This window comes from Fibroporia radiculosa (assembly GCF_000313525.1).
Source record: "Fibroporia radiculosa TFFH 294 genomic supercontigs, scaffold515, whole genome shotgun sequence".
NCBI classification, from domain to species: Eukaryota; Fungi; Basidiomycota; class Agaricomycetes; order Polyporales; family Fibroporiaceae; genus Fibroporia; species Fibroporia radiculosa.
In genome coordinates, this window is record NW_012133217.1 from 1 (window position 1) to 24,480 (window position 24,480).

Below are 24,480 nucleotides of genomic sequence, written 5' to 3' on the forward strand. Positions count from 1 at the left end.
ATCGACCGTGTCCATATGGCAAATCACGCCGCCCCCGCCTCCGTCGTCCCGCCCTGCCCGCCCGCCCGCTCGCTCCCCGGCCACAGCACGTACGCGCGCGCTCTCGGCGCCATCAATCACTCAGATGCTGCTCAGCGATGGTTGCGAGGGTATCCATTCTCTAACTGTCAGTTTATATTGCTAGCGACACGGTATATATGTTTACAAGATGTTGCAATAGGAAAGCACCCAAATCATTGAAAGACCCGACGAGAAGAGAGAAACCAATAAGGGACGGGACCGAGAGTGTACGATAGAGACAAACACATAAACGTCACACAGCGCCTTCATCCAAGGCGCCCGCAGGCTGGGCGCAGCATCGTGGAGTCAATCCACACAAAGCATCGTGCTCGGTAGCGAGCATAGCCAATTTCCTCTGCCAGAGACACCAGAGACCGACCACCGTCCCTGTGCGGCAAAATGAGCCCAATCGAACCGTAAACGCGACGGGGTGACGCACAATGGTTAGACCCAGCCATCCTTGCCCACGCCGATAGCATCAAAATTCTTCCCACTCCTCGTCTTCCTCTCTTGGAGGACGTTGACCACATCCAGGTTGATCAGCTTTTCCGACGGCGGGGGCGAGCCCTCGACCCAGCCCTTCCAGCCCTTGCGAACTGCCGTCCGCTTCTTTCTCGGCCGGTTCGGCGGTGGAGTGGCCGTCTCGCTCCGGTGGCGACTGCGGATGTCCTCGCCGTCGTCAGGTGTGTGTGGCCGCTTGGACGACGTTGCAGACGTCGTCGAGGAGATGGACGGGCCAGGAGTCGGGGGCGGCGACGAGTCCATGGGCGGTGGTGTGACGGACACTGAACGGGTCGCAGATGCAATATGAATAGCTGGCCGTGCGCGCCAGAAGCTAGAGGCGACTGGGGCGGTGATCGCTGTGGGGCGCTTGGGGACGCCAGCGGAGGGCGCGACGGGGAGAGATGTGGACGCGGCGGGGAGCGGAGGGAGCTTGGGGGGCTTGGGGGTTGTCTTTGCGCGTTTCTTCTCTCTCTCGAGATCTTCCTTCTCCCTCTCCTTGTCCTTCCTCTTGCGGCTGCGGCGGACCTCTTCGAGCTGCTCGACTTCTTTGTACATCGAGACACCGTTCAGCAGGGAGGTCAAGACGTCGCGGGGCGGGCGGGGATCAAAGTCGCCAGATAGGACAGAGGTGGCAGTGCGTCGCCGTTTTGGAGGAGGGAGGGAGTAGGACATGGAAATGGCCATGCAGGGGCAGAGGAAGGCTGGGGAGGAGAAGTCGCGGTGGAGCGTGGTAGAGGCACTTATACGTTGTTGTATTCTGTTACGGCAGCACGCGGCCCCCCAGTGGCATTTGATTATGTAATATGCGCACCGAACCTTCCGCGGACTGCGTTCGACTTATCGGCTTCCAAGAAGATGGCTCCCACAATCTGATCCAATCTCCACAGAGTCGCCTCGCCGCCCCAGCGTCCGAGCTCGTCGTCGGCCACAGCGACAGCGACAGCGACAGTGCCCACGCCTGCTGCGTCCGACGGGCCCTTCGCCGTCATCGCGAGTCGGGCTGGGACCCCGACCCTCGCTTGCCTCCATGGCATACGTTCGGTGGTCTAGCTTTCTTTGGCCGCTACGCGCCTCCATCACGCCCGCAGATATTATTTCAAACGATAAATCCAGCGGCGAGCACGGTTTTGCCGACATCTGATCCCGCTCCTTCTCGAGTTTCATGCCACGCCCTGCCGGCGAGCCCCGCAGTGGGCCTCCTGTCGCCCTCTGCGCAGGCTCCGTCCACGCACCCGGACGGTCCGCACGATGCCACTGAGCCTCCTCCCAGCCGTGCCCAGCACGCCCGCCCGCCGTCTGCTTACCCGGGCTCGACGAGAGTGCCCTGTGCGAGAGATCGTCCCAGCCCATATCAGGCCATTCGGGCCCAGAGTGCCCGAACAGTGTCAACACCAGCGTCGGAACACTCCTGAGAATCCGACGGCGTTCTAATCTGCCCACCCTCTGCGCCCCCATTCCACGACAGCAAAGTCAGCGAATGTGTGCTAGAACGCTATCATCGTCTTCTAACGCGGAGCCAGAGCCACCCTCCTCGCAACCACCGCCCCAACGACTCCTCCCATCGTCCCTTGCAGCCACCATGCCTCCTCCCGCGTGCCCCCGGCCCCAGTGCTAGTGCTCCTCGCCCTTCGCTCCAGCCGCAGCCATACAAAGTCCGCGATTTTCACAGTGTCCTCCCTCGCAATAAGCCAGGCCTTGTCAGCGGGCGCACAGCAGATCCAGCCCGCTCCTCCGCCAGGTATAGTGTGGGATGCCCTCCCGCTCGGCACATGACGCCCGGACCATTATCGTAGAATGCTGGGCCACAGCATCATCTCATCATTCGATTGGTCCGTCTCCCATTACGAATATTTACTCAATTGCCCACTCGTCTTCCTGCCCTGCATTTTCATCAAGAAGGCCTGTTCCTCGTGTTGCCCGCGCTGACATTGGGCACTAACCCATCCAAGCCTCCCGCTGGCTGGAGCCCCTCTTTCTCGGCTCTACCCGATTTCAAAATCCTGTGTTCGGTGGGGCCCCGGCATCACCACTGTCCTTACCCGATCCTCCTCGCGCTTACGGCACATCCTACACCCACGACACGTCTCTCTCCCCTCGGCGCCTCCACTAGCAGGCTGCACCGTGTTCAGATCGTCCACCCTGCCCGGCCTGGCGGGCTGTCGTGGACGCAGCAAAAAATAGTCTTTGTGCCATTTATAGTTCGCGAAGTCTTCGGTTGGTGCAACATTACTCGAGTTCTTAGTCTTATTTATATTATTGTTGTCCGGCTCATTTCCCAGCCTACGCTGTTGCTTTGTGTTCTTCGTCGGGCGAGCATTGGCTCCCCTGGATTGTTCACGGAGCGCCTCAGTTGTCATGGAACTGCAACAATGCAACAATAAGCCAACTTCTAAAAGGAGTAACTCCGAGCGCCATGTAACATCCTCACCGTCCGAGTACCCACCGCCGCACGGACGGTATGAAGGTGGTTGGTCTCTCGCACACTCCTGGAGCGTCGTTCGTGGTGAGTATTTTTTTCGTAGTCGGCCGCGGTGGGTTTCAGCCAACATATCATTGTTCTCTCACGCATCAGGTGATTCACCGCCTTTGTCCTTGTATCTAGCCCGACCGACAAACGACTGTCCAATAGAGGTATCTTAGTCAGGACTCGTCTGCTCTTCTTAGGGACGAACAATGTGCTCGCGCACGGACCATGTGCGGGCGTGTTCCTCGAGTTCGCACTGCGATACTGCGCCCCAGGGCGAGTCCCACCCCCCCAGTTTGCGAGCATCTGGACACCCTGTGTGTGTCCCCTCGCAACCGCCGCCATCGCCACTGTTTAAGATCCTACACCTTTGCAGCACCAGCAGCGCAATTAACGAGTCCATGGGAACTCGACAGAGTCGTCTCCGAGGTCTTACGCATCGCCCGATGTGCGCGATAGCCATCGGGCACTATATGGCCTCCCTACCGGCCACTCAGGCGGTGTGTATATTCGGGCGCGGAACGCAGGAGCACATTGACTGATTCAGCGCCACCGCCCGGGCCAGTGGGTGCATCATGGACGAGCGCCACCCCGCCATGGCGTAGCGCCACCGGAGCTTTAAAACCGGTCTCGCACCATACTCCTGCTGAGGCTGCTCTTGTCTCTGTGGACGATTTTTCCACAGTTGCCACGCGGTGCTGGTGCGATAATCATAAAGCCCCTTGCAGGCCTGCATCTTTTGCGGTTCGAGTGGCCACTTGCGCTTTTCCGCGTCCGAAAATTTTCTCGATGTTGGGACATCTTGGATCAGAATCACCTTCCGCTTCTGTCCTCCTACACCCCAGATGCGACTGAATTATTGTCTCAACAGGGAAATGTGCCTCTCACCCGCCGCACAGTGCCCGCCCAGATGCGTCTCGCACGCACGGATATCCTCCCTCTTCCATAGGCCGCCCGTGCACAGCTTGCGGCGGATAGACACTGTGCCGCCGCCCGCCCTTCTCGCGCACCGCGGTGCCCGACTTTGCGCCGACGGCAATGAGCCCGCCATGCCGGGATGGGCGCTTTCCGGGCGGTGATCCCGCCTAGGCCTCAGGATCACGGCCGTCGCGATGTGCTGCTGGGCTGGTGCTTTTACGTCCCTGGAACGGACGGCGACGTGCCGTCGTCGTGACTCGCGACTTCTCGACTATCTGGCCTCAGTGTGGAGGTGGGCGCTGTTCTGGCTTGACGGATTGCGTCTGATTAACCTCGTAAAGCTGCCGTGTATTTGGTTGCCCTTTTGTGCGTGGAACACGCTACCTATCGGCTGTGGTTTTCCCCGCGATGGGTGCAGTGGCCTAGCTGATTTTGTTGTTGACAGCAAGTCGGCCATTCTGGCTCGTGCCATCTCCTAGAGGCTGGATATGTGGACCACGGCCGGATCTAGGCTCTCTGGGAATGCTTGATCTGGAATTTTTTTGGACTATTTGTTCTGGTGTTTTGCGACTGGCGCTGGAATGCACGCTCGTTGTCTGGGCCGATGCATGCGTGGCACTGCGAGACTTTGATTCCTGGGAAGCGGCGGCCTGGAGCGACTGTCCTGTCCGTCTGCCAATTTGGCTTTGACCAAGAAAGAGCAGCTTTGTCTTCCTGGCGTACGTCACGGTCGGGTTCCGCCGCCAGGAACGGAGTCCTTTGTTATATATATAGGCGCGTAAATATGAAGAAATGAAGGGACGTCGTGTTCGGACTCAAGATGTTAATTTCTGCGATTTCCCTGACTGAATCATGACGACAGTCCTGCGGCCGAGTATCAAGTGGACAAGATTCTGCGGGAGCGAAGTAGACCAGAAGCAGACTGTTTCCATTAAATGTCTCGATTTGCGGGGGCAAGCACAAACAGACGGCGACCGCAGCCGCTTTGGCACTTTCCGCCACGGATCGCACATACATTCTGCGAATTTTCATTTCATAATTTCCAGCCCTTGTACCGCTCGACTATCTACGGCGCTACCGAGCAGCTCTAGGGTTGCCATTGTTGTACGCTCCCCCCCGAACCTAGTCCAGCGGCCGAGGCTCTAGGCGCGAGGATTTGCTCAGTGACGATCGAGATCACGCTCGGTTTGGCTTGGCCACAATCGGACGCAGATGATAGACAGGCTTGGTGCCCAGCGTTTCTTTGTCTTTTTACCTTTGCGCCTGGTTCATTTTGAAGGATTTGGTGTCACCGGACGCTGGGGGCTCTGCTGGAACGCGCACGAAAGTTTTGACGGGACTTGGCCACTGTCGTGATAGCTTTCAAAAATGCAGACTAACATCGGTGCGGTTAGCCACTTCTCCACTGATCCGCCGGCGTGTGCGTCGCCTCGATATGGCTTGGATATTAACGGCTCCCTTCATCACCAGCCGACACTCGTCGCAGCGAAGCGATATTATCGTGCCAAGATGACTTACTGACAGTCACAGCATTGCGATGAGAACCGAGCTCCTTTTTTTGCTCATCGGCATTTGAACAGCTCGATGTCACCTGCTCATCTTTGTTCCGACCCGACTGTCACAGCTCTATGGGCTCGCACCCCGCAAATAGAATCGGTCTGACGTCCAAACAGGGTCAAATGTCTTTATTGGCTCCACCTGGCTACCGCAACATTTATGGGGAACGCAGGTCGAGCGCCACTATCAGCAGCGCAGATCCTTCAACGTATCCACTTCGAGCAATGTCCAGCGACATGGTGTACCCTCAATAATTACTGGACAATCACGAGATCCTATAAGGCCAAGCTCACGGTGCTGATGGCAGTTCCTGGCGGCGTGGATCGAAATCTACGTTCTGAAACCCGGCGGGCAGTTTCGTTGGCCGATAAATATACATACCAGCGCCAGGATCTCGTCGCATTGCTCCTCGCTATGGCAAGACGGTTCCAGTTGCCGTTGATCTGCCAGAGTTATCGAGGGTGTCCGGCGTGCGAGCCTGGGTCCGAGCGAGTCATCTTATCGTCGATGCTAGGGACGGATCCCGGCCTCGCAGGGTGGGGGCGGTTCCGCCGGATGGCCTGGGAGGTCACGCGCGTTGTGTGATGGCCATCTCGCCGAGAAATCAGGGTAAGACGCATGGGGCCATTCGCTGACTATTTACGGCGATCTCCAATCCCACACCACCAGAGTGGCTTCCCTGCACACGCCGGAGGGGTATGTGGGAGAAGCCTAGAATGGATCCACCTCGGCTCTGCCGATTGGAAATCTGTGTCCAACAATTCAGTGACTGCTCGGTCTAGCTGGATCGACTGAGAAATGGGCGGCCTGGACCAAGCTGAGCACTCCAGTGAAAGCAGCATGTGGCAAATGATCTCATTGAAGATGCATGAGTGGGACAAAAGGGATAGGGACGATCATAGAAAACGTAGGATAGTCAGATGTTGATAAGGCCAAGGCACCAAAAGACACCAATAATAAATAAAAGTTCCCATTAGCCGACTCGAACGACTGACCTCGTCATTACTAGTGACGCGCTCTACCAACTGAGCTAAACGGGATTGGGATGTGAAGCATAAATTAAACACAAGACGCTATGACGCGCGACTGGGAGGTGATGGGAGCAAATTGACGCTGTTTAGGCGCTGGTCTACCGCTTCTCAGCAGCCATGAGCTCCGACTCTGGCGCGCAAAATTCGCATCCGCCGTACTTCTCCCATCCCTTCTACCAGCCTAGTCCTCCCAGGGAAGCCGACCTTTATACGTCTGCAGGCCAGGTGCCTCAAGGATCAAATCCCATGGCTTTCTCCCATTCCCAGATGCCTGCGCTCAACATGCAAATGTCCCAGCTCGACTTCCAGGCTCTGCTTGGCTCGCAGGACGCCTCCGCACAACAAGGCGTTTCTGCACAGATGTCCGCGCCATCACAGGCAGCGCTACTGGAACAACAGATGCGGCTCAACCAGCTGCAGCAGTTGCAGCAGCTTCAGAACCAGATCTTCCAGCAGCAGGTGAGTATGATACCACAATTCTCTTCAGCTATGCACAGCCGTTTTTATCTTCTGGGAGTTGCTTGGGCGGAGCATCTTCGCGATGGAAGGTCAGGGAAGAGTGCGATGGACGCTGGACGCCAGTAGCTGCGAGCACCTATCACAAGAGCAGATGGAGGTGCGTCCATTGCAGACCTCCAGGAACGGTGGATGAATAGTACGGGGAAGCAGGGTGGACCTTGTGAGAGATGCTCGCAGTGAGAAATATGTCCTGTGAACAGGTGGTGCTCCTGACTATGACTGATTGGTTTTTTTTTGGCGCTGATTGATACGCAGTCGCCCTGCGGGTCCGTATCCAGCTTGATACGGCAACCAGCTGATCCCGCCCGCTAGTTCTCAGCGCCAGCTGGTTCGAAATGTACTGTAATCTCAGTTCTAGAGCGCGCAATCGGCCACAGTGGATTCATGGCTCCGAGATTACGACACGAGTACCCGCTGCGAGATTATGATAATCTCCATGTTCCGGATACCACTGGGTTATGGCTTTTATTGGCCACTTATTTAGAGTTTGGTTGTCTTGCCGCCTTGTGCCAAGCAGACGGCTGCCTTGGCCGATTTTTCGTCCTAGTCCTGGCACAAGCCTCCAGTCTTGCAATTCTGACGCCCTTACTTTTGTCACCCGCCAATTCTTCTTTGGTCGATTATACTTGAACGTAACTGGTCCAGATTGGTCGTCGAGGCGTGTCTTTCATAACCGCACTAGACGCTGTATTCATGTCTCCTTGATCGTGATTACTTCTTGCTCTTACGGTCGCGTTTTTATTGACCCCGCACCTGCGAATTAATGCAACGCTGATGTCTGACTCTGATTAGTTGGAGCTTCTTAGCGGGCAGAATACGCTGTTCCCCCCAGCAGTGCCTGGGGATCGACAAAGGGATCAGCAGCAATTCGGTCTCCCAACTCCAGGTTCGTAAATCTGCACTGAGTGGAATTTGCTACTTAATTGCGTTTCTTCTATTTTCCAGCTCAGTCTACAGAACTTCGTGCGCAACCTAGCCCGGATTTCGTATCTCCGATGATTCTACAGTCAAACGCGGCATTGTCGAATATGCACTCTATGCCCCCAAATCATGGCTTACCTGACTTCCCTGCGGGCCCAAATGCCTCACATTCGGCTCCTGCAAATATAGCTTTCCAGATCAATCCTTCCCTCCCACTCCACACCGCGGGTGACCTAGACTTCAGTGATTTTTCGCCACTCACTAGCCCGTGGCTGGAACCATATTCCAAGTCGCAGCACGCGTCGGGTCCCAGTACGCGCCAACAACCACATCCTAGCGCAGGGAACAAGCGGCGCATGACGTCGTCTAGTGGTGATGAATCGAATGCTCCGTCGGGAAAACCTGTGCGCAAACGTCCATCATCAGCTGTTAAAACGGTCTCCAGGGCGCCTGCGGTCCCGAAGAAGGCAGGCACACGGGGTACGCGGTCTGCGAACTCGACGCCGCAGTTCCCAGCGACATTGACCCGATCGGGAGGATCTGGCGGGGGAGCGAACGCTGCAGACGTGCCAAATGACACGCCGTCGCCCATCGAGCTGCCCCCAATGCCCCCGCCGGCACAGATTCCCTCCAGCATCCAAACACAGTCGCTTTCGCCGGTTTCTCACCATCCTGGCTCGGCCTCTGTTGCCGCTGTACCCGTCGGCAATGCGCCGGCGCCGGTGCCAAACATGACGCCAGTGACTCCAGCAAGCATTATGAATTTGGGCAGATTAGGCATCCACAGTTCAGTGCCGCAAAATCCGATTCCCAGCGGCTCCAAGAAGGTTGATGGTTCTGTGAAGAGGAAATCTATTGAGTCATCTGGAGAGTATTCCAAGACCCCCAGGTCGGCTGAGAAGGGCTCCGCGGTTTCCCTAGTGAGTCCAAGTCTAAAGCCGATCCGACCAGGTGAGAGCCCACTCTAAGTCCTCTCTTTATCTGCTGACTTGTGGCGCAAATATAGCTGGGAATACACCACTGCTACAGCCGGCCGCGCCGTCGCCGACGACATTCGCGGAGCCTGGGATGCAGGTGCGCAAGTCGTCGCACAAGGCGGCGGAACAGAAGCGGCGGGACTCGCTCAAAACGTCGTTCGATGACCTGCGGCTGCTGCTGCCCCCAATTCCGCTGCCATCAGACGACGGCTACCCTGACGAGCCGATCCTGCCTGGCGCAATGCCCCCGCGTGGGCCACCAAAGGGCCATGCAGAGGGTCCGAACAGGGGCGTGAGCAAGTTGCAGCTGCTCCGGTGCGGAAACGACTATATCAAGCTACTAAAAGGCCGCGTGGACCGTAGGGACGAGGAGATGGAGCGCCTCCGCAGAGAGGTGGCGCGCTTGCGGCTGCTGGTCAGCCCTGAGGCCGCGCAAGTGGGCGAGGAGGTGGACCTGGAAAAGGACCTGGACGCGGTCGAGTTTGCTGCCGGTGGGCTTCTGGCCCGCGGGCAGGGAAACTTTTCTGGCGTTGCGTCTGTCGAGGGAGACGAGGGAGACGAAGAGGGGTGTTAAACAAACGAATTGTTGGGGTGAACGTAGCGGTTCTCTGGGCTTGATCTATGAAGCGAATAATATGTCTGATATGCGAATTTCCGTGGTCGCAATATGCTGTAGTTTTAGTAAACATGTAGCTAGAGGTAGATGGTTTTTCGAGAATAGAGGTCTCCAGTGCGTGCGCACAATCTCGATGGGCGTGATCTCATCGTCAATCTACTGTTGTCCCTGAGTCGGCTGCGATAAGGGACGCGTGCACGTGCTCCAGCCACCGACGTGTCCTCCCGCCGATAAGTGCCTTTTGTCTTCCTCGTCGTTGACCACGCCCTCGAGACACCTCACCGCCATGTCCGCCCCGCCCCAAATCGCTGTCCGCCACCCCCTGTAAGGATTTCGCTCAATTAACGCGCTCCGCAATGCTCTGACATCTTAGGTTCACCAGTGCTGTAGTGTTTCTGCTGCACATCGCACTGGAGGTCCCAATAGCGCTACAGGGACTCTGGTCGCCCGTCAGCTTGCCATTCCTACAGCTGACGAACACGACGCTCATATTCATCAAGGTGAGCACCGTATGCTGTGCAATGCTATGGACGTGCTGAGCATTCGGGATTTATGCAGATGTATTCCGCTTTGGTAGCAGGACTCTGTATCGCCGCACTGCTCATGTTCCCGCTACCTGGTAAGTCCAGACTTCTCCTGGCCGCGGATATCCCCTCATAGTTTGTGTGTAGAGTTTTTGCCCGGCAAGCGTGCTCTCGGACTGGCTCTTTGCTTCTACCACGTCACCTGTTCCACCATCCTGTATAATGCCCCCCGTTTTATCCCGCACACACTCGGACCTCTCGCTGAATCGTGAGTCTTGTTCCTTGCATATACCTGTCGTGATGCTGACTTGTGTGACAGGTACAAGATTACTCCCGAATTAGTCTGGGGGACGGGGCATGGAATCGTTGGCTTCTCATTTGCAATCTGGTGGCAACTTACCGTTGGTATCGCTCGACTGGCCCATCAGAAGACACAATGAGGAATGGGGAGGAGGTTTTACATATCATGACTAGTTGTAAGTTATGCCTCACCAGTGGTGTATGGATGTTGCGTGTACGCTATCGGATGCAGTCCGAGGGCACAACTCAAGCGATCATGTATTACAGCAAAGCCTCCAAAATACAGTTATTTTTCGTCTAGGGATGCTACAGTGCTTCCATCATCAATGTTCGGAAGTGGGCCCACAAACCATCGTCTCGCAGATATGATCCATGAACAGGATGCAAATATGAAGACCGCCATGATAATCACGACAGCATAATCTGACAGTGCAGTATGGTGAGGTTTCATTGTTGCCCTGAGAGAATAGTGACGTACTCATGGTTTCTGCGGTGGCGATCTGTACAGTTGGGAAACTCAGCAAGACGATGATAAACGTCACCCACGCCACTGCAGCACATCCTATCGGTAAGTACCACTTCCCTAGCGAGAACGGACCTGGCACGAGCTTGTCCCTTCCGGACGTGACACGGAGAAAAATGGGGGTCGTATACGAGGCGTACATGCCTATTACCGATGCACTTCAGATACCAATATTCCAGCCGTTAGAGTTGTCAGAACAGGGAGTTCTGTAGTGGGGACACACCTGACAAGCGAAGTCAATGCCGTAGACGAAAACCCGAGGAGCCCACAGACTGCAGCGAGGACCATAACGAGCCACACGGCGTTGACAGGCGTCTGCGTGTAGCTATTGACCTTCTTCCACCAGCGCGAGCCGGGGAGCTCGTTATCCCTCGCAAAGGCGAACACCACGCGAGAGGCATCGACACCCTGTGCCGCGCCGCAGAGGAACTGTGTCGGGCCGGTGAGCGTCCATGTGCCGGCCTCAAAACAGCGTATCCACTTGCCTGGACAGTGGTGGTGAGGGACCAGATGGCGAGCATGCCTCTCTTGCCGACAACGTCGAGGTAGAGCTGGCCCATCGGCAGGGCGAGGTCAGTCGCGAGGAGGTCGGCCACCGATGCGGTGGCGAACGACGCGGAGATGGAAAGAATCCAGCCCAGGATCGCAACCGATGCCACCGACACGAGGATGGCCAGTGGGGCTGCCTTCGCCGCCCCGCGGATTTCCTCGGAGATATGCGCTGCAGAGTCGTCTAGAGGTGCGTGAGTAGAGAGCATCACACTGCGCGTTAATTCACTCACACCCAGTGAATTGCCACATCGGAACAGTGAAGCACAACAAAAAGGCCCAGCCGCCTAGGGAGCAGACTAGGTCAGCGGAGAGGCAAAGGAGGCGCATGTGGACGAACTGTTGGACCAGCCGGTGTGGTTCTCGTACAGCGTAAATGCATCCTTCGCTGACACTCTGTTTTCGCCGGAGCATACGAACAATGCAATGATTGCGCCGACAGTTGTTCCCACTATGTTTCGATCAGCGGGTTTGAAGCCAGAAGTGCGATGCAATCAGGCCTACAGGTCACGAAAGCGTAGAACAAGTTCAGACGCGCCAGTATCTTCGTACCGGCCGAACATATCACCCCATGGATGAACAGGATTGCAAGCAATATTCCATAGGTAGGCCCTGTACCTAAATTAACGGTACCATCTGTTCCGACGGCCACAGCCGTCGTGATCATCTGCGCTCTGACCCTTGTAAGTAGTCACAAAACTATCGCCAGGACAATGCATGCTCACACTGTATAATCGATGGAACAGACCAGCGTCACCTGGCCCGTGATGTTCGCCCAGCCTGTTATCCAGCTTGCCAGTGCCGAATACTTCACGGGCGCGAGTTTGGCCGAGAAATAGTACAACCCCGCGCTAGTCCTGTGTGATGGCCATCATTACGGCAGACAGCGGCTGAAGGACGCAGTGTACTTGCGGCATGGACGACGCCATCTCTGCCATGGACGCTGCGATGCACATTACGAAAAAGCAGGGGATGAACCACCCCCACACCATACCGACGTGTCCGCCTGGCACGAGAGTCAGCAGTAGCAGCGACAAAGCGTCCACCTCTCTCACCGGAGGCCAGCGCGAGCCCGAGCGTTGAAGAGACGCCCGGTATGACGGCCATGATCGAGAACGAAAACGCAATCGTTTCGAGAACCTGGGCGCGGGGGGCGTCATCGGCTCGTTTGTTTGTTTCTGGATAACGAGAAGCGCAACATACCGAGAACTCCCGCTGGAACTCGCTCTTATATCCCAGCTCGGCGAGCCGCACATCGTCCGCGCCCATCGTTGCATCCTTTGTCTTCCTCGCCCGCACACGATCAGCGTCGTCGATGCTCGAGCGAACGGATCCGTCTTTATTATCCTTCATGCTGTCGTCAGTGCAATGCAATGCTCAGGGATCAACGGCGAGACGGATGGAAGAGTTGTCAGGATAAGGGTGAATACTGTGGTCATGCGCGGGGCAGGTCCAGGACGTTCATATGCACCGCTACTTAGGATCCCGAACTCGAAGAATGCGACATCAGATTTCACTAGAGCTGGCTGACGTACAGATAAGGCGTGTCACGCCCTGAGAATGCCCAGCATCTCTGGGACATGCTGTGGGACTCTTCGAAGCATGAATGGATGGGATGCCGGCATCGTGGAGCTTATCACGCTGCAGACATGTTAGACTGTTAGATACGCCAGGTTCAGATTTCGACGAGGTACATGAAAAATGGATGTTGACTGGTCACAGGCCTACGAATAGTGTGGATCCACAAAAGTACGGCGCAAGCATAGTAGCAAGATAGACAAGGGAAACAAAAGGCAGAAGCGCATGTCCTCCAAAATCCCAAATATTTAGTACTAAAAAGATGATTCTAAACACGAACGATGATGCATGAATAGCGAACACGCCCGTCAGTTTCATCACTTGCACACACTTTTGGCTCCGCATTGTACAGTAAACTGCGACGATGTAACACTGAACAAGATAAGCCGGGTTCACCGCGTGCAGAGACGCTTTCGCCCACGATGACGCCCTCCTTTTCCGTGATTTGAGACATCGGCAAAAATGTTGAAGCGAACGAGAAACATGATTCTAGTCTATAGAGATAGCACTACCGCTGTAAAGGAATTACGGAACCAACGACATCGGACGAATGACGGTGCAACCCCTGAAACTCACCAGGCCCACCCAGTGTAAAGCTAGACTCTACTTTTTCGCGACAGAGACATAAAATCCCTAAACGTGCAACGTGTGACTCAACACTTTATTCGATCCGACGCTTCTTCGGAACCAGAGCCCATAGAACAATCATAGTCGACATCATCGACACAATACTGCAAACATAAATTCAGCTCCGTGAACGATACTCCCAAAACAATAATATAGAGACGACGCACAAAGGCTGCAAAGACGCAATCCCAAACTTGGACGACAGGACACCCGTGATAAATGGTAAGACGGCCGAGCCTGCCTGGCCGACGCCAGCGATGTACCCGATAGAGCCCGTCAGCAGCCAGTTGGGCAGGATCGAGGTGGAGTGACGCATGAGTATTGGGTACATAGGCCCCATTAGCAACCCGATGAAGGATACAGCGATGGCGTTCTCAAGAAGCGACGGCACAACCCACACAGTGACTTCCAGACTGGGAGACCGTTAGTCTATTACAGGTTATGAGTCTGAGAAAATATATACCCGACGACGATGAGAGCGTAGAGAACAATGACCCAGCGTTCTCCTATCTGACGGTGTAAATTAGGGACGATGTTGAGTATGACGTCGTGCGTTCTCCATACCTTGCGATTTGGCCACATCAATATGATGCGACCTAACATCATTCCTGAATGAAGGTGCATTTAGCTGCTGGCCGGAACAAGAAAATAGAACAAAACGTACCACCAAAAAATCCGGAGGAAATGTATCCAGCACTAGCACCCCCGCCTCGCTCTTGCTCAATGAAAGTCACAATCCATCCTGATAGAAGTTAACACGCTTGTAGGGCCATAATAGCTCGAGTACAATAATAGTACCTCCAATGGAGACCTCTACTCCAACGTATATCAATGAAAACGTTGCTAGGTAATGTACCTCTTTGAGACGCATGATTTGACGATACAAGTTACCACTTGTAACAGGCTCTTCCGTTGCCTGACCCGCCTCAGCCATGGCATCTCCACGGTGACAGTAAGACCAGAGGTCTTGTATTAAGGTAACAGGTTGACGTACCACTCTGGGTTTTGAAGCGAAAAACGGCAGAGAGAATTATCATATTGCTCAAAGCGATACACGCAGAGATCAAATAGTGGAATGACCAGTGTCGCGCAGTGGAAAAATACGTCGCCACTAGTGGCGCAACCAGAGCTCCAAGACCTATGTTACAAACGTCGTTTCTAGCCACGTACCACCTATATACATGACCAGCGAAGGCTTACCATACGACGCGTACATGACGCCGAATTTAATTTGCGCATGCTCCTTCAAGCTTCCAACGAACCCATTTGCTTGGGCATTCTGTAGTGCTATGCCGAATCCTGAAAACGAAAATGCCACACACATGATTGGGAAGGGTCCTCCAGGTGCTATGAGCACGTAGGCAGCCAGTTGAAAAACAGATCCTGCATCCGAGTGAGTCCATATTAATCCTGGTTGTGCGAGCGATGACATACCAATAACCAGAACCTATTCAAGAGCATCAGTGTTGTGTCTTCGGAGATTACCTACAGGTAGCGTACTTTACCGAAACCAAATCTGTGATTCAAGTATACATTCATCATCGCACCAGTCAAAAAACCCTGCAAATTAAATGAATACAACTATATGCTTTTTAAGAGCGGGCTCGTACAATGCAGTTGGTGACGAAAAGCAGTGACACTATCGCGAACCCAATCTATGTGCAGAATCGACATAGATGAGCATCACCGAGATATCGCAAGTTAGCGGTGCTCACACCATAGTTCCGCTGGATCCGAGGCAGCAAGGGACCGGTAGAGCCATCATTCCAGCCTTCCAGGAAAAAGAAATAGCACAGCGCCGCGAATTGGATCCAGCCAATCAAGCGATGTTTAGCTCGCTGCGCAGGCGAGAGCACACCAGCAGAACTTGCGTCTTCCTTGATCATTGACGGCACATATGACAATGGTGGTGCTAATTCGAGGTCTTCTCCTGATATCTTGCCCTGCGGCTCACCTGATATATCCGTCGCGCGGTCAATGCTTGACTGTTCATGTGCTTGTTCCTCAATCGACGGAAGAGGGGCAAGTTCGATGGCCTCAACCACAGGAGCCTTCATACGCGAAAGTTCCGAACGACGGCGCATTCGCTCGTCGCCCACTAGGACGGGGGGCAAGTCCAGAGACGAAGCTGAGGCTGCTGTATCAACATCAAGAGCAGAATCTAGGTGGTAAAGACTTGGTTTGTCTAGAGAATGTTCGTCTTGTAAGATATGTAAGATCTCGGCGCGCCTCTCAGCATCACTGACAGAGTTGTCGACAGTTATCGCAGGGGTTGTGCCAGGCAAAGGATACATCGCACCGGGCGTTCAGGAGGGCGTCGACGACTCGCCAAAACGTCCGATTGAGCGAGTAGATCTCGCGCGTCGCCTCCGTCGTCGAATGCGTCGTCGCTCAGTACCCTACACTACTCCCTCGTGCCTGGCATAGGGCCTTACTATTAGCTCTATCTTCGTGTCTTACACTCCGGCTCCACTGCCCTTGACATTATTCCCCGGCAGCCCACAGACTGGCCAGGTAGATTTCACTGGCGTGGGAATGGGGTGCATCTCGATGGATGTTGTCCGCAGCCTGCAGGCAAGAGCGAAGGTTGAATTCAAAGGAAGTATCTACACAGGAGACTTGTGGGCGTTAATGCCATCCTTGTTCGGGTGTTCATGAATACCTTCCACACGATATCTTAAGAGCATCTGTATGTCACCTTTGTGATGTATTGTAGCATCTTTCGAGCTACCCAACTTCATGTATGGAACATCTCGCGCAGTTTCCTCGGAGTATATAACAGTATCAATCAGTATACTGGCCCGACAAGCGCATCCCTGTTTACACACGCACTCAAAAGTTGATCATGAAAGTACTAATTACTAGCATTTGAGGGCGCAATCGCCGCGCGTGTGTAGCAAGATGATGATAGTAAGAGAGTGAGATAGCTTGAATGACAAGGGAGTTAGGTAATGAAGAGGGTGCACTAGCGAGAGTACACACAAGACAACAACAAGAGAACGCAACAGCAGTGAGAATACATACGAGACTGAGTGTGACCAATGTGCATGATGACGGTAAGAGGAAGTAAGACAAATGAACAGTAGGAACACATAAGAGAACCGTCAGTGCCCTGGGATTCATGACACTGTTGTGCGGCGGGGTGTCGTTGATTGCATTTGCTTTATATTGATGAGAATTGGTGGAATGTGCTGGTTCTACATGCTGAGAGGATTGTGATCGTGGAACGGCATTTACACTGCTCATTCGGAGACATCTGACAGCCCTGGCGCATTTGACATGGTGAAGCCAGGATGAAATGATAAGGGGTGCTTCGATAGCTGTCCTCTATCGAAGCAACGCTCATCGTTTCATCCCGAGGCGCAGAGATGGGTGGCCCGTACATGAAACGCTCGCGGTACTGAGGAAGATAGTTAACCCCGACCGCTGCACGAGCCATTCGTGCACCTTCGTCTTGTCGCCATGCTTCCATATGACCTTCGTGATCTCCAGAACTACCGAAGTTTCGCGCCTGGATGATGTTCATGACGTTGCGGTAGCCATGTCTCCGTAGCACGTCCAAAAGGAGCAGACATTCTCCTGATTGTATGGATCATTAGCTTTTTGGTCACTCCTAGCTAATGATAATTGACTTACGGAAGGGTAGACACCAAGCAGGCACTGTTGTGGCATCCCAAGCACATCTCTCAGATGCTCAATTGCATTACTACAGGTTACCTGGTGTCCCACCCAGGAGGCTGACCATCACCTACGGGGACTGGCATAATGGAAGTCTATAATAGAGAGAGACTCAGTCCGGGATATGGTAATCGGGGACTGAGGGAAATCGACGCGCTGGCGTCTTGCAGCAGAGTTGCCGTATAAGGAAAATAATAGAGCGTAAGTAAGTAGCGTATAGAAAAGAAACTTGTATAGTATTAATAGTCCGTCTTGAATGTATCTACAACATAGCACTTACCAGACGATCATCCTGGTGGCTGTCTATATGTTCCGCGAGGTCGGTATTCTCATTTGCGAATGATGAACATAAAAATGGTACTGGGATGACTGTAACTGTGCAAGGTTGTGGATAGCCTTCCTTTGCCATCTGCTTAGGACCCACTCGCACCTTATCAGCTTTTTGTATTCGTGCAGAGGGGTCGGGCTTCGATGGCGCACACGTTTGGGACCCCACTGATCCTCGAATTTACAAGAGGGCTGGCTTCTCAGAGGAGCGGGTAGATGACGCTAGAGTCATTCGATCACGTACGGGACTTTAAGGGGGAGTTTCGTACCAACTTTCACGGGAGTGCGTGAAGAGTATTTGCACCCTGAATGGATCGGACTCTCATCTGACTCCCACGCTAACGGATCCAAGTGGCCAACCAAATTTCGGCTGTCAGGGCACTCAACCAGCCCATCTAAAAAATCCCTGGAACTCACCAGGGACATCTCATGTACACCTAGATTCTACTTTCGACACAGACATAAATCCCTGAACGTGAACAGTGTGTGACCGTCAACACTTTATTCGATCCGACGCTTCTTCGGAACCAGAGCCCATAGAACAATCATAGTCGACATCATCGACACAATACTGCAAACATAAATTCAGCTCCGTGAACGATACTCCCAAAACAATAATATAGAGACGACGCACAAAGGCTGCAAAGACGCAATCCCAAACTTGGACGACAAGAGACCTGTGATAAATGGTAAGACGGCCGAGCCTGCCTGGCCAACACCAGCGATGTAGCCCAGACAGCCCGTCAGCAACCACTTAGGCAGGATGTAGGTCGAGTGGTTCATAAGTATTGGGTACATGGGTCCCATTAGCAATCCGATGAAGGACACGGCGATGGCGTTCTCAAAGAGCGACGGCACAACCCACACGGTCACTTCCAAACTGGGAGACAGACTGTCAGCCCATCGCAGCGCTTTGAGTCTGAGAAAATATATACCCGATGACGATGAGGGCATAGAGAACAATGACCCAGCGTTCTCCTATCTGCAAAGAAAACATCGCGACGGTGTTGAGAGCATATCGTTGTTCCGCGTACCTTGCGATTTAGCCACATCAATATGATGCGACCTAACATCAACCCTGAACGAAAATACATTTAGATGTTAACTAGAATAAGTAAATAGAACCAAGCGTACCACCAAAAAATCCGGAGGAAATGTATCCAGCACTAGCACCTCCGCCTCGCTCTTGCTCAATGAAAGTTACAATCCATCCTGATAGAGGTCAATCAGTTTATTGAGCCGTGGCTTGACTATAATAACCATACCCCCGATGGAGACTTCTACTCCAACATATATAAGCGAAAAGATTGCCAAGTAATGTACCTCCTTGAGGCGCATGATTTGATGATACAAGTTATCGCTTGTGACAGGCTCTTCCGCTGCCTGACCCGCCTCGGCCATGACATCTGCACGACAGTAAGACCGAAGGTTTGATTAAAATTGAGACAACCGGTTGACTTACCGTCCTGTGTTTTGAAGCGGAAAACAGCAGAGAGAACTATTGTATTGCTCACAGCGATACACGCAGAGATCAAATAGTGAAATGACCAATGTCGCGCAGTGGAAAAATACGTCGCTACCAGTGGCGCAACCAGAGCTCCAAGGCCTATGTTACGAACTTTGTTTCTAGCCATGAACTATTCCTATATATGAGCAGCGGAAACTTACCATATGATGCGTGTAAGAAGCCAAACTTAGTTCGTGCATGCTCCTTCAAACTTCCGACGAACCCATTTGCTTGGGCATTCTGCAGTGCTATGCCGAACCCTGCAAACGAAAATGCAACACACATGATTGGGAAAGGTCCTCCAGGTGCCAAGAGCACGTAGGCAGCCAGCTGAAAAATTGATCCTGCATCTAGGTTAGTCCATGGGGATTATAGCGGTGTGAACAATGTCATACCTATAACTAAGACCTATTCAAGCGTCTCAGTACCATTCACTTTGATGAAACTGACAAGCAGCGTACTTTACCGAAACCAAATTTGTGATTCAAGTACACATTCATCATCGCACCACTTAAAAAACCCTGCAAACTAAATTAATCCAACTCTATGCGCTTTGGCAACGGGCTCGTACAATGCAGTTGGTGACGAAAAGCAGCGACACGATCGCGAACCCAATCTATGTGCGCAATTGACATAGATGAGTATTACCGAGATTTTTCGAGTATTCGTACTCACACCATAGTTCCGCTGAATACGGGGCAATAATGGACCAGTAGAACCGTCATTCCAGCCTTCCAAGAAAAAGCAATAGCACAACGCCGCGAATTGGATCCGGCTGTTCAAGCGATACTTGGCTCGTTGCGCATGCGAGATCACACCCACAGCAGAACTTGTATCCTCCGTAATTGTGGATGGCACATATGATAATGGTGGTGCTAACTCGGGATCTCCTCCCGCTACTTTGCCCAGCGACGGCTCACCAGATATACCTGTGGCATGACCGACGCTAGCTTGTTCGTGCGCTCGTTCCTCAATCGGCGGAAGAGGGGCAAGCTCGATGGTCTCAACCGCGGGAGCCTTCACACGCGAAAGTTCGGACCGACGGCGCATCCGCTCGTTGCCCTTCAAGACGGAAGGCAAGTCAAAAGAAGAAGCTGAGGCTGCCGTATCGAGATCGACAGCAGAATCCAGGTGGTAAAGACTCGATTTGTCGAGAGAGCGTTCGTCTTGCAGGGTACGCAATATCTCAGCGCGCCTCTCAGCATCACTGACAGAGTTATCAGCGGTCATCGCAGGAAGTATGCCAGACGAAGGGTTGAGCAGCGACATCGCGTCGAGCGTTGAGAGGGCGTCGAGGAGACATCCTCGACAACTGAACCCAATGCTTATAAACGTCCGGTAAATTTGCATTACGAGAGGTTTCAGAGACTCATCCTTCGGGTTCCAGTACATAATATGACCGGCGAGTGCCATGGGTTCAGTTTAACGAGGTCTAGAAACCACTGGTGACCACGGCAGCCGGGCCGCGCGCTAGAGGCGAGAAAAAGAGTGGGTGGACCGGGTACATAGTAAGTAGTAGTCTGAGAGAAGAATGGGATCTTCGGAGTCAGAAATGCAATGCGGGCAACTTCATTTCTCCCTGATCACCTTCTGGTCTTCTCGGCGGGAAAAAAAAACTGAAAAAGAGACGTATAGCAAGAAAGCAAACTGACTAATGAGGTTACTTCGAAAGTCGTCAATCTAGAAATGTTCAATATGTGCATGGAAGGGTACTGTATGCTTCACCCGAGTGCAATGCTCAGCCTCGTAGAGGATGTAATCGAAACCGCAAGTCGCAGTGCATTCTGAACAGATACGACTGTACAAGTGCTTATTTATCTGGGACAGTCTACAACCTGCCTGCTTAGCTGCCTTCAAAGCAAATGCAAATAATAATTTCCAAAACTATTACGTAACTCAGAAACTCTTGCCTTGGAATTCGAAGTAGGTCATAGCAAGTTAAGTTCTAACCTCTACCTTATACCACATTCCCTTGATGCAGGCCCACCCTCAATACGCACGTTTGAATGCATATCACGGCGCAAAACGACATCTTCTGGGCAACCAGGCTGGGAATGCCCCTCCCGCCTGGCGTGATGCTGTACAGGGGAAGAAAACCCATGGTGCTGCCAACGCGTTGGACAAGGGAAGCAAGATTTTGCTTAGCAAACTGCCTCTAGATGTAGGGGAGAATGAGGTTGAGGTATAGACGCGTTTCAAGCGATACTGCATCGCATGACTAGCGAGGCTGACCCTAAACTTAGATCCTGTTCGCCAAGACTGTAGGACCAGTGAAAGACGCGTTTATCGTGTATAACTCCCAGGGAAAGTCGAAGGGCATGGCTATCGTCTCTTTCCAGCGTGCATCAGACGCTGTCGTCGCACGGGCGAAGTATAATGGGAAGATCGTGGATGGTCGTAAGTCTCTCATACTAGATGTAGGGGACACATTCGTGGACTGTTCGCTGCACTCCCAGGTCGGCCCATCAAAATCGAAATCATCCACGACGATGAAGAAGCGTCGCAAGCACCACCAAAGCCTCTCTCCCTTCTTGATCGAATTGGAAAACCTGTAACAACAGCACCAGCAGCGCCTGCGCCTACACGACCCGTGGCGACCCCTAAACCTATACCTGTGGCGTAAGTACATCCTCAAGCTCACCCTATCCATCCTAAGCCTGCGTTCCCTCCTAGCCAACCACGGAAGCAGCAGCCTGTAAAGGTGCAAGCACCAACGCCCCGTCCGCTAGTTATCACTGCGAAAGCACGGTTACGCCAAAAGAAGGGACCTAAACGCATAAAGAAGAAAGCAGTGTCTGCCGCTGAGCTGGACCAGGAGATGGAAGACTATCGGGCAAGCGCGGATATCTGATTTGTTTATACTAGCTATTGGACGTAGTTGTGATTTTGTTTTGGTGTGTATGTGTAGACTATTTGACTGCACCTTATGAAGTACTCTGTGCGTATTCTAATTCAATACCTCTTGCAGCTCGCTGTCTTGTCGCTAGAGTCATAAGTACGCTGACTAATAGTTCAAGCCTTGAAGTAAATGGAAGGGGTACATAGGTGTTTCGACGCTTGTTCGTCTGCGCCTGCGCCTGTGCTCACTGAGACTCCTCGGGATCTCGGGGAGTTTCTGCGAGTGCAAAAAGAATCCTCCAATTGATAGTTTTCTTGGAGTTTTACTCCTACTTGAACGTCTTCATCGCGACTCTCAGTAGTAAGTGAACGCCTCCAGCTGATAAGATAAGATCTACTATCAGCCGACGGTTAGCCGGAGGGTCGGCTTCAGGCTGCTCGGATGACTACGGTAGTTCAAGATGGTTGCACCTCTCTACACAACCGCGTCTGGGCTTCTGTTCCATGCTGGAAAGATCCTTGTACTGACCGTTGGACTGCCTGCTCGAGGAAAGACTCACATTTCAAGAGCCCTAGAGCGCTACCTCCGCTGGACTGGTGTGAAAACTCAAGTGGTATCGCTAGGAGATTATCGTCGCAAAGTTATCGGGAGTGCCCAAAACCTTCCTTCGGACTACTTCACCTTGGGTAATAACTTTGATACCCATCCAATCGAGATTATGAACTGATGGGTGAGCAGGAGACAAAAGCCCTGAAACTGTGGCCCTGCGTCAAAAGGTTTCCGATGGATGCGAACAATTGATTTGGGATTTCTTCAACGCTCAAGGTCAAGTGGTCATCTACGATGCAAACAATGGAACCAGGGAACGCCGACAAGACATAGCCGAGAGGTTCAGCGCTGCTGGGATCCATGTGATCATACTAGGTTGGCTATAGTGTCATCGTGAGCCCTCTTTATGCTGAGCTTATACTAGAGTCTCTGTGCGATGATGAGGATATTATCCTCGCGAATATCCGAAGTGTCAAAATTTCGTCACCAGATGTACGCAGCTTGCATGATGTTGGAACTCGACCTTGACGTTGGCAGCAGTATCGTTCATGGGATCCCAACAAGGCGGTAGAAGATTACTACAGGCGCATCCGCGACCACGAAGTTCACTACGAGCCTGTTGAAGAAACTGATTTTCCTTTCATTCGGATCAAGAATGTAGGTCTTTTCCTCGTTATTCATGGACCTATCGAACAAATGCAATATAGGTCGGCGAACAAATCATGGTGAACGTAAGTGGTGTATAAAGCGCGTAGCGTCCTTGTTTATTATGCCGACCGTAGAATATTCGTGGATACCTCCAAGTAAGCATACATTTGAGTCGGCTGAATAAGCTTCTCATGTGTTATGTCACAGTCCAGAATTGTTTTCTTTCTTATGAACATTCATAATCGGTTCCGAACGATCTATTTTGCTCGGGTCAGTTACATTTTCCTAATTTCAACAGTCACCAATAAACATTCACCTTTTGGCTATCGCAGTCGGGTCAATCTTTGATTGAGCACTCGTACAAAGCCGACTCAGACCTGTCCCCGGCTGGATGGGAGTATGCAGAACGCTTGAAAGATTTTGTGTTGGAAAGACGCGCGAAATCGTTCGAGCAGCGGGGAATTGATCCTTCCACTCGCAAGCTAGTGGTATGTGTACTTTCCTGTCTTACATATTTGATATGTTCAGCGCGATTAGATATGGACGTCAGCACGCCGTCGATCTCATCATTCGGCATGGCCATTCCTGACTACCGGACCCGATGATCCATCGCCACCGGCCAAAGTCAAGGTCATGGAACGTCCCCAGATGTCAGAGATCAATCCTGGAGTGTGGGACGGGTTGACTCCAGATGAGGTACGAAAGTACTATCCTGACGAGTGGAATCGCTTCGTCAAGGACCCCTACGCATATCGCGCTCCGCGGGCCGAAAGCTATCACGACCTTTGTGGTGCGTTTCATTCCATTATTGACTGATTGAGATATCGCTGATATTGTATTGTGCAGTCCGTCTCGAGCCCACCCTCATTGAACTCGAGAGGCAGAAGGAAGATTTGCTTATTATCGGACACGCATCAGTCATTCGCTGCATTCTCGCATATCTAATCGGTCTCCCCGCATCGGAGATTCCGGCCATCGAGGTAGCCCGCGGGGACTTGGTAGAGGTTGTGCCGACGTCCTACGGCGTGTTCAGTCAAGCCTATCACTTCTGGGACGGACCAGGACGGAGCGGTGATGGCGGAGGTACCGACGAGCGGAATTTTTACGAGAACTATGCAGAAGACACGAAGGGCAAGCGGCGATCAGAAATTGACGAGAACGAGGTTGCACCAGCTGCAGTTGCAGCTATCTAAATTGTTGTGTGGGAACACGAGAAGTTTCATATAATGTAATCCTACGTCTAGGTGTCTGATATTGCTCGGAT

The 24,480-nt window shown here is 52.8% G+C and overlaps 8 protein-coding genes across 8 annotated transcripts; 4 read left to right on the plus strand and 4 right to left on the minus strand.

Annotated features, from left to right (window-relative positions):
* Window positions 1-504: 504 nt before the first annotated feature.
* FIBRA_01216 (uncharacterized protein) lies at window positions 505-1,553 on the minus strand (the record flags this gene model as incomplete). Its single annotated transcript, XM_012323094.1, has 2 exons — window positions 505-1,321; window positions 1,381-1,553. The coding sequence occupies 2 exons, from the start codon at window positions 1,551-1,553 to the stop codon at window positions 505-507; spliced, it is 990 nt and encodes a 329-aa protein (XP_012178484.1).
* A 5,098-nt stretch (window positions 1,554-6,651) lies between these two features.
* Window positions 6,652-9,525, plus strand: FIBRA_01217 (uncharacterized protein; the record flags this gene model as incomplete). The annotated part of the gene is made up of 4 exons (XM_012323095.1): window positions 6,652-6,993; window positions 7,846-7,939; window positions 7,999-8,925; window positions 8,981-9,525. 4 exons carry the CDS (start codon window positions 6,652-6,654, stop codon window positions 9,523-9,525), a joined length of 1,908 nt encoding a protein of 635 aa, XP_012178485.1.
* A 328-nt stretch (window positions 9,526-9,853) lies between these two features.
* Window positions 9,854-10,531, plus strand: FIBRA_01218 (uncharacterized protein; the record flags this gene model as incomplete). The annotated part of the gene is made up of 5 exons (XM_012323096.1): window positions 9,854-9,891; window positions 9,950-10,067; window positions 10,126-10,186; window positions 10,239-10,359; window positions 10,411-10,531. The coding sequence occupies 5 exons, from the start codon at window positions 9,854-9,856 to the stop codon at window positions 10,529-10,531; spliced, it is 459 nt and encodes a 152-aa protein (XP_012178486.1).
* Window positions 10,532-10,677: 146 nt separating this feature from the next.
* FIBRA_01219 (uncharacterized protein) lies at window positions 10,678-12,816 on the minus strand (the record flags this gene model as incomplete). The annotated part of the gene is made up of 11 exons (XM_012323097.1): window positions 10,678-10,814; window positions 10,870-11,072; window positions 11,138-11,343; window positions 11,385-11,647; window positions 11,697-11,750; window positions 11,804-11,914; window positions 11,968-12,130; window positions 12,189-12,314; window positions 12,372-12,469; window positions 12,519-12,603; window positions 12,667-12,816. The coding sequence occupies 11 exons, from the start codon at window positions 12,814-12,816 to the stop codon at window positions 10,678-10,680; spliced, it is 1,596 nt and encodes a 531-aa protein (XP_012178487.1).
* An 886-nt stretch (window positions 12,817-13,702) lies between these two features.
* Window positions 13,703-15,962, minus strand: FIBRA_01220 (uncharacterized protein; the record flags this gene model as incomplete). Its single annotated transcript, XM_012323098.1, has 12 exons — window positions 13,703-13,772; window positions 13,836-14,081; window positions 14,132-14,178; window positions 14,233-14,276; window positions 14,333-14,410; window positions 14,467-14,607; window positions 14,663-14,806; window positions 14,869-15,051; window positions 15,103-15,115; window positions 15,169-15,228; window positions 15,279-15,323; window positions 15,384-15,962. 12 exons carry the CDS (start codon window positions 15,960-15,962, stop codon window positions 13,703-13,705), a joined length of 1,650 nt encoding a protein of 549 aa, XP_012178488.1.
* A 2,212-nt stretch (window positions 15,963-18,174) lies between these two features.
* On the minus strand, window positions 18,175-20,593 carry FIBRA_01221 (uncharacterized protein; the record flags this gene model as incomplete). The annotated part of the gene is made up of 12 exons (XM_012323099.1): window positions 18,175-18,244; window positions 18,308-18,553; window positions 18,609-18,655; window positions 18,708-18,751; window positions 18,808-18,885; window positions 18,939-19,079; window positions 19,136-19,279; window positions 19,342-19,524; window positions 19,576-19,588; window positions 19,642-19,701; window positions 19,752-19,796; window positions 19,856-20,593. 12 exons carry the CDS (start codon window positions 20,591-20,593, stop codon window positions 18,175-18,177), a joined length of 1,809 nt encoding a protein of 602 aa, XP_012178489.1.
* Window positions 20,594-21,155: 562 nt separating this feature from the next.
* FIBRA_01222 (uncharacterized protein) lies at window positions 21,156-22,031 on the plus strand (the record flags this gene model as incomplete). The annotated part of the gene is made up of 4 exons (XM_012323100.1): window positions 21,156-21,362; window positions 21,424-21,577; window positions 21,637-21,799; window positions 21,854-22,031. The coding sequence occupies 4 exons, from the start codon at window positions 21,156-21,158 to the stop codon at window positions 22,029-22,031; spliced, it is 702 nt and encodes a 233-aa protein (XP_012178490.1).
* Window positions 22,032-22,479: 448 nt separating this feature from the next.
* FIBRA_01223 (uncharacterized protein) lies at window positions 22,480-24,409 on the plus strand (the record flags this gene model as incomplete). Its single annotated transcript, XM_012323101.1, has 10 exons — window positions 22,480-22,705; window positions 22,758-22,943; window positions 22,993-23,060; window positions 23,109-23,225; window positions 23,276-23,299; window positions 23,351-23,371; window positions 23,424-23,486; window positions 23,549-23,704; window positions 23,754-24,006; window positions 24,063-24,409. The coding sequence occupies 10 exons, from the start codon at window positions 22,480-22,482 to the stop codon at window positions 24,407-24,409; spliced, it is 1,461 nt and encodes a 486-aa protein (XP_012178491.1).
* Window positions 24,410-24,480: the final 71 nt, after the last annotated feature.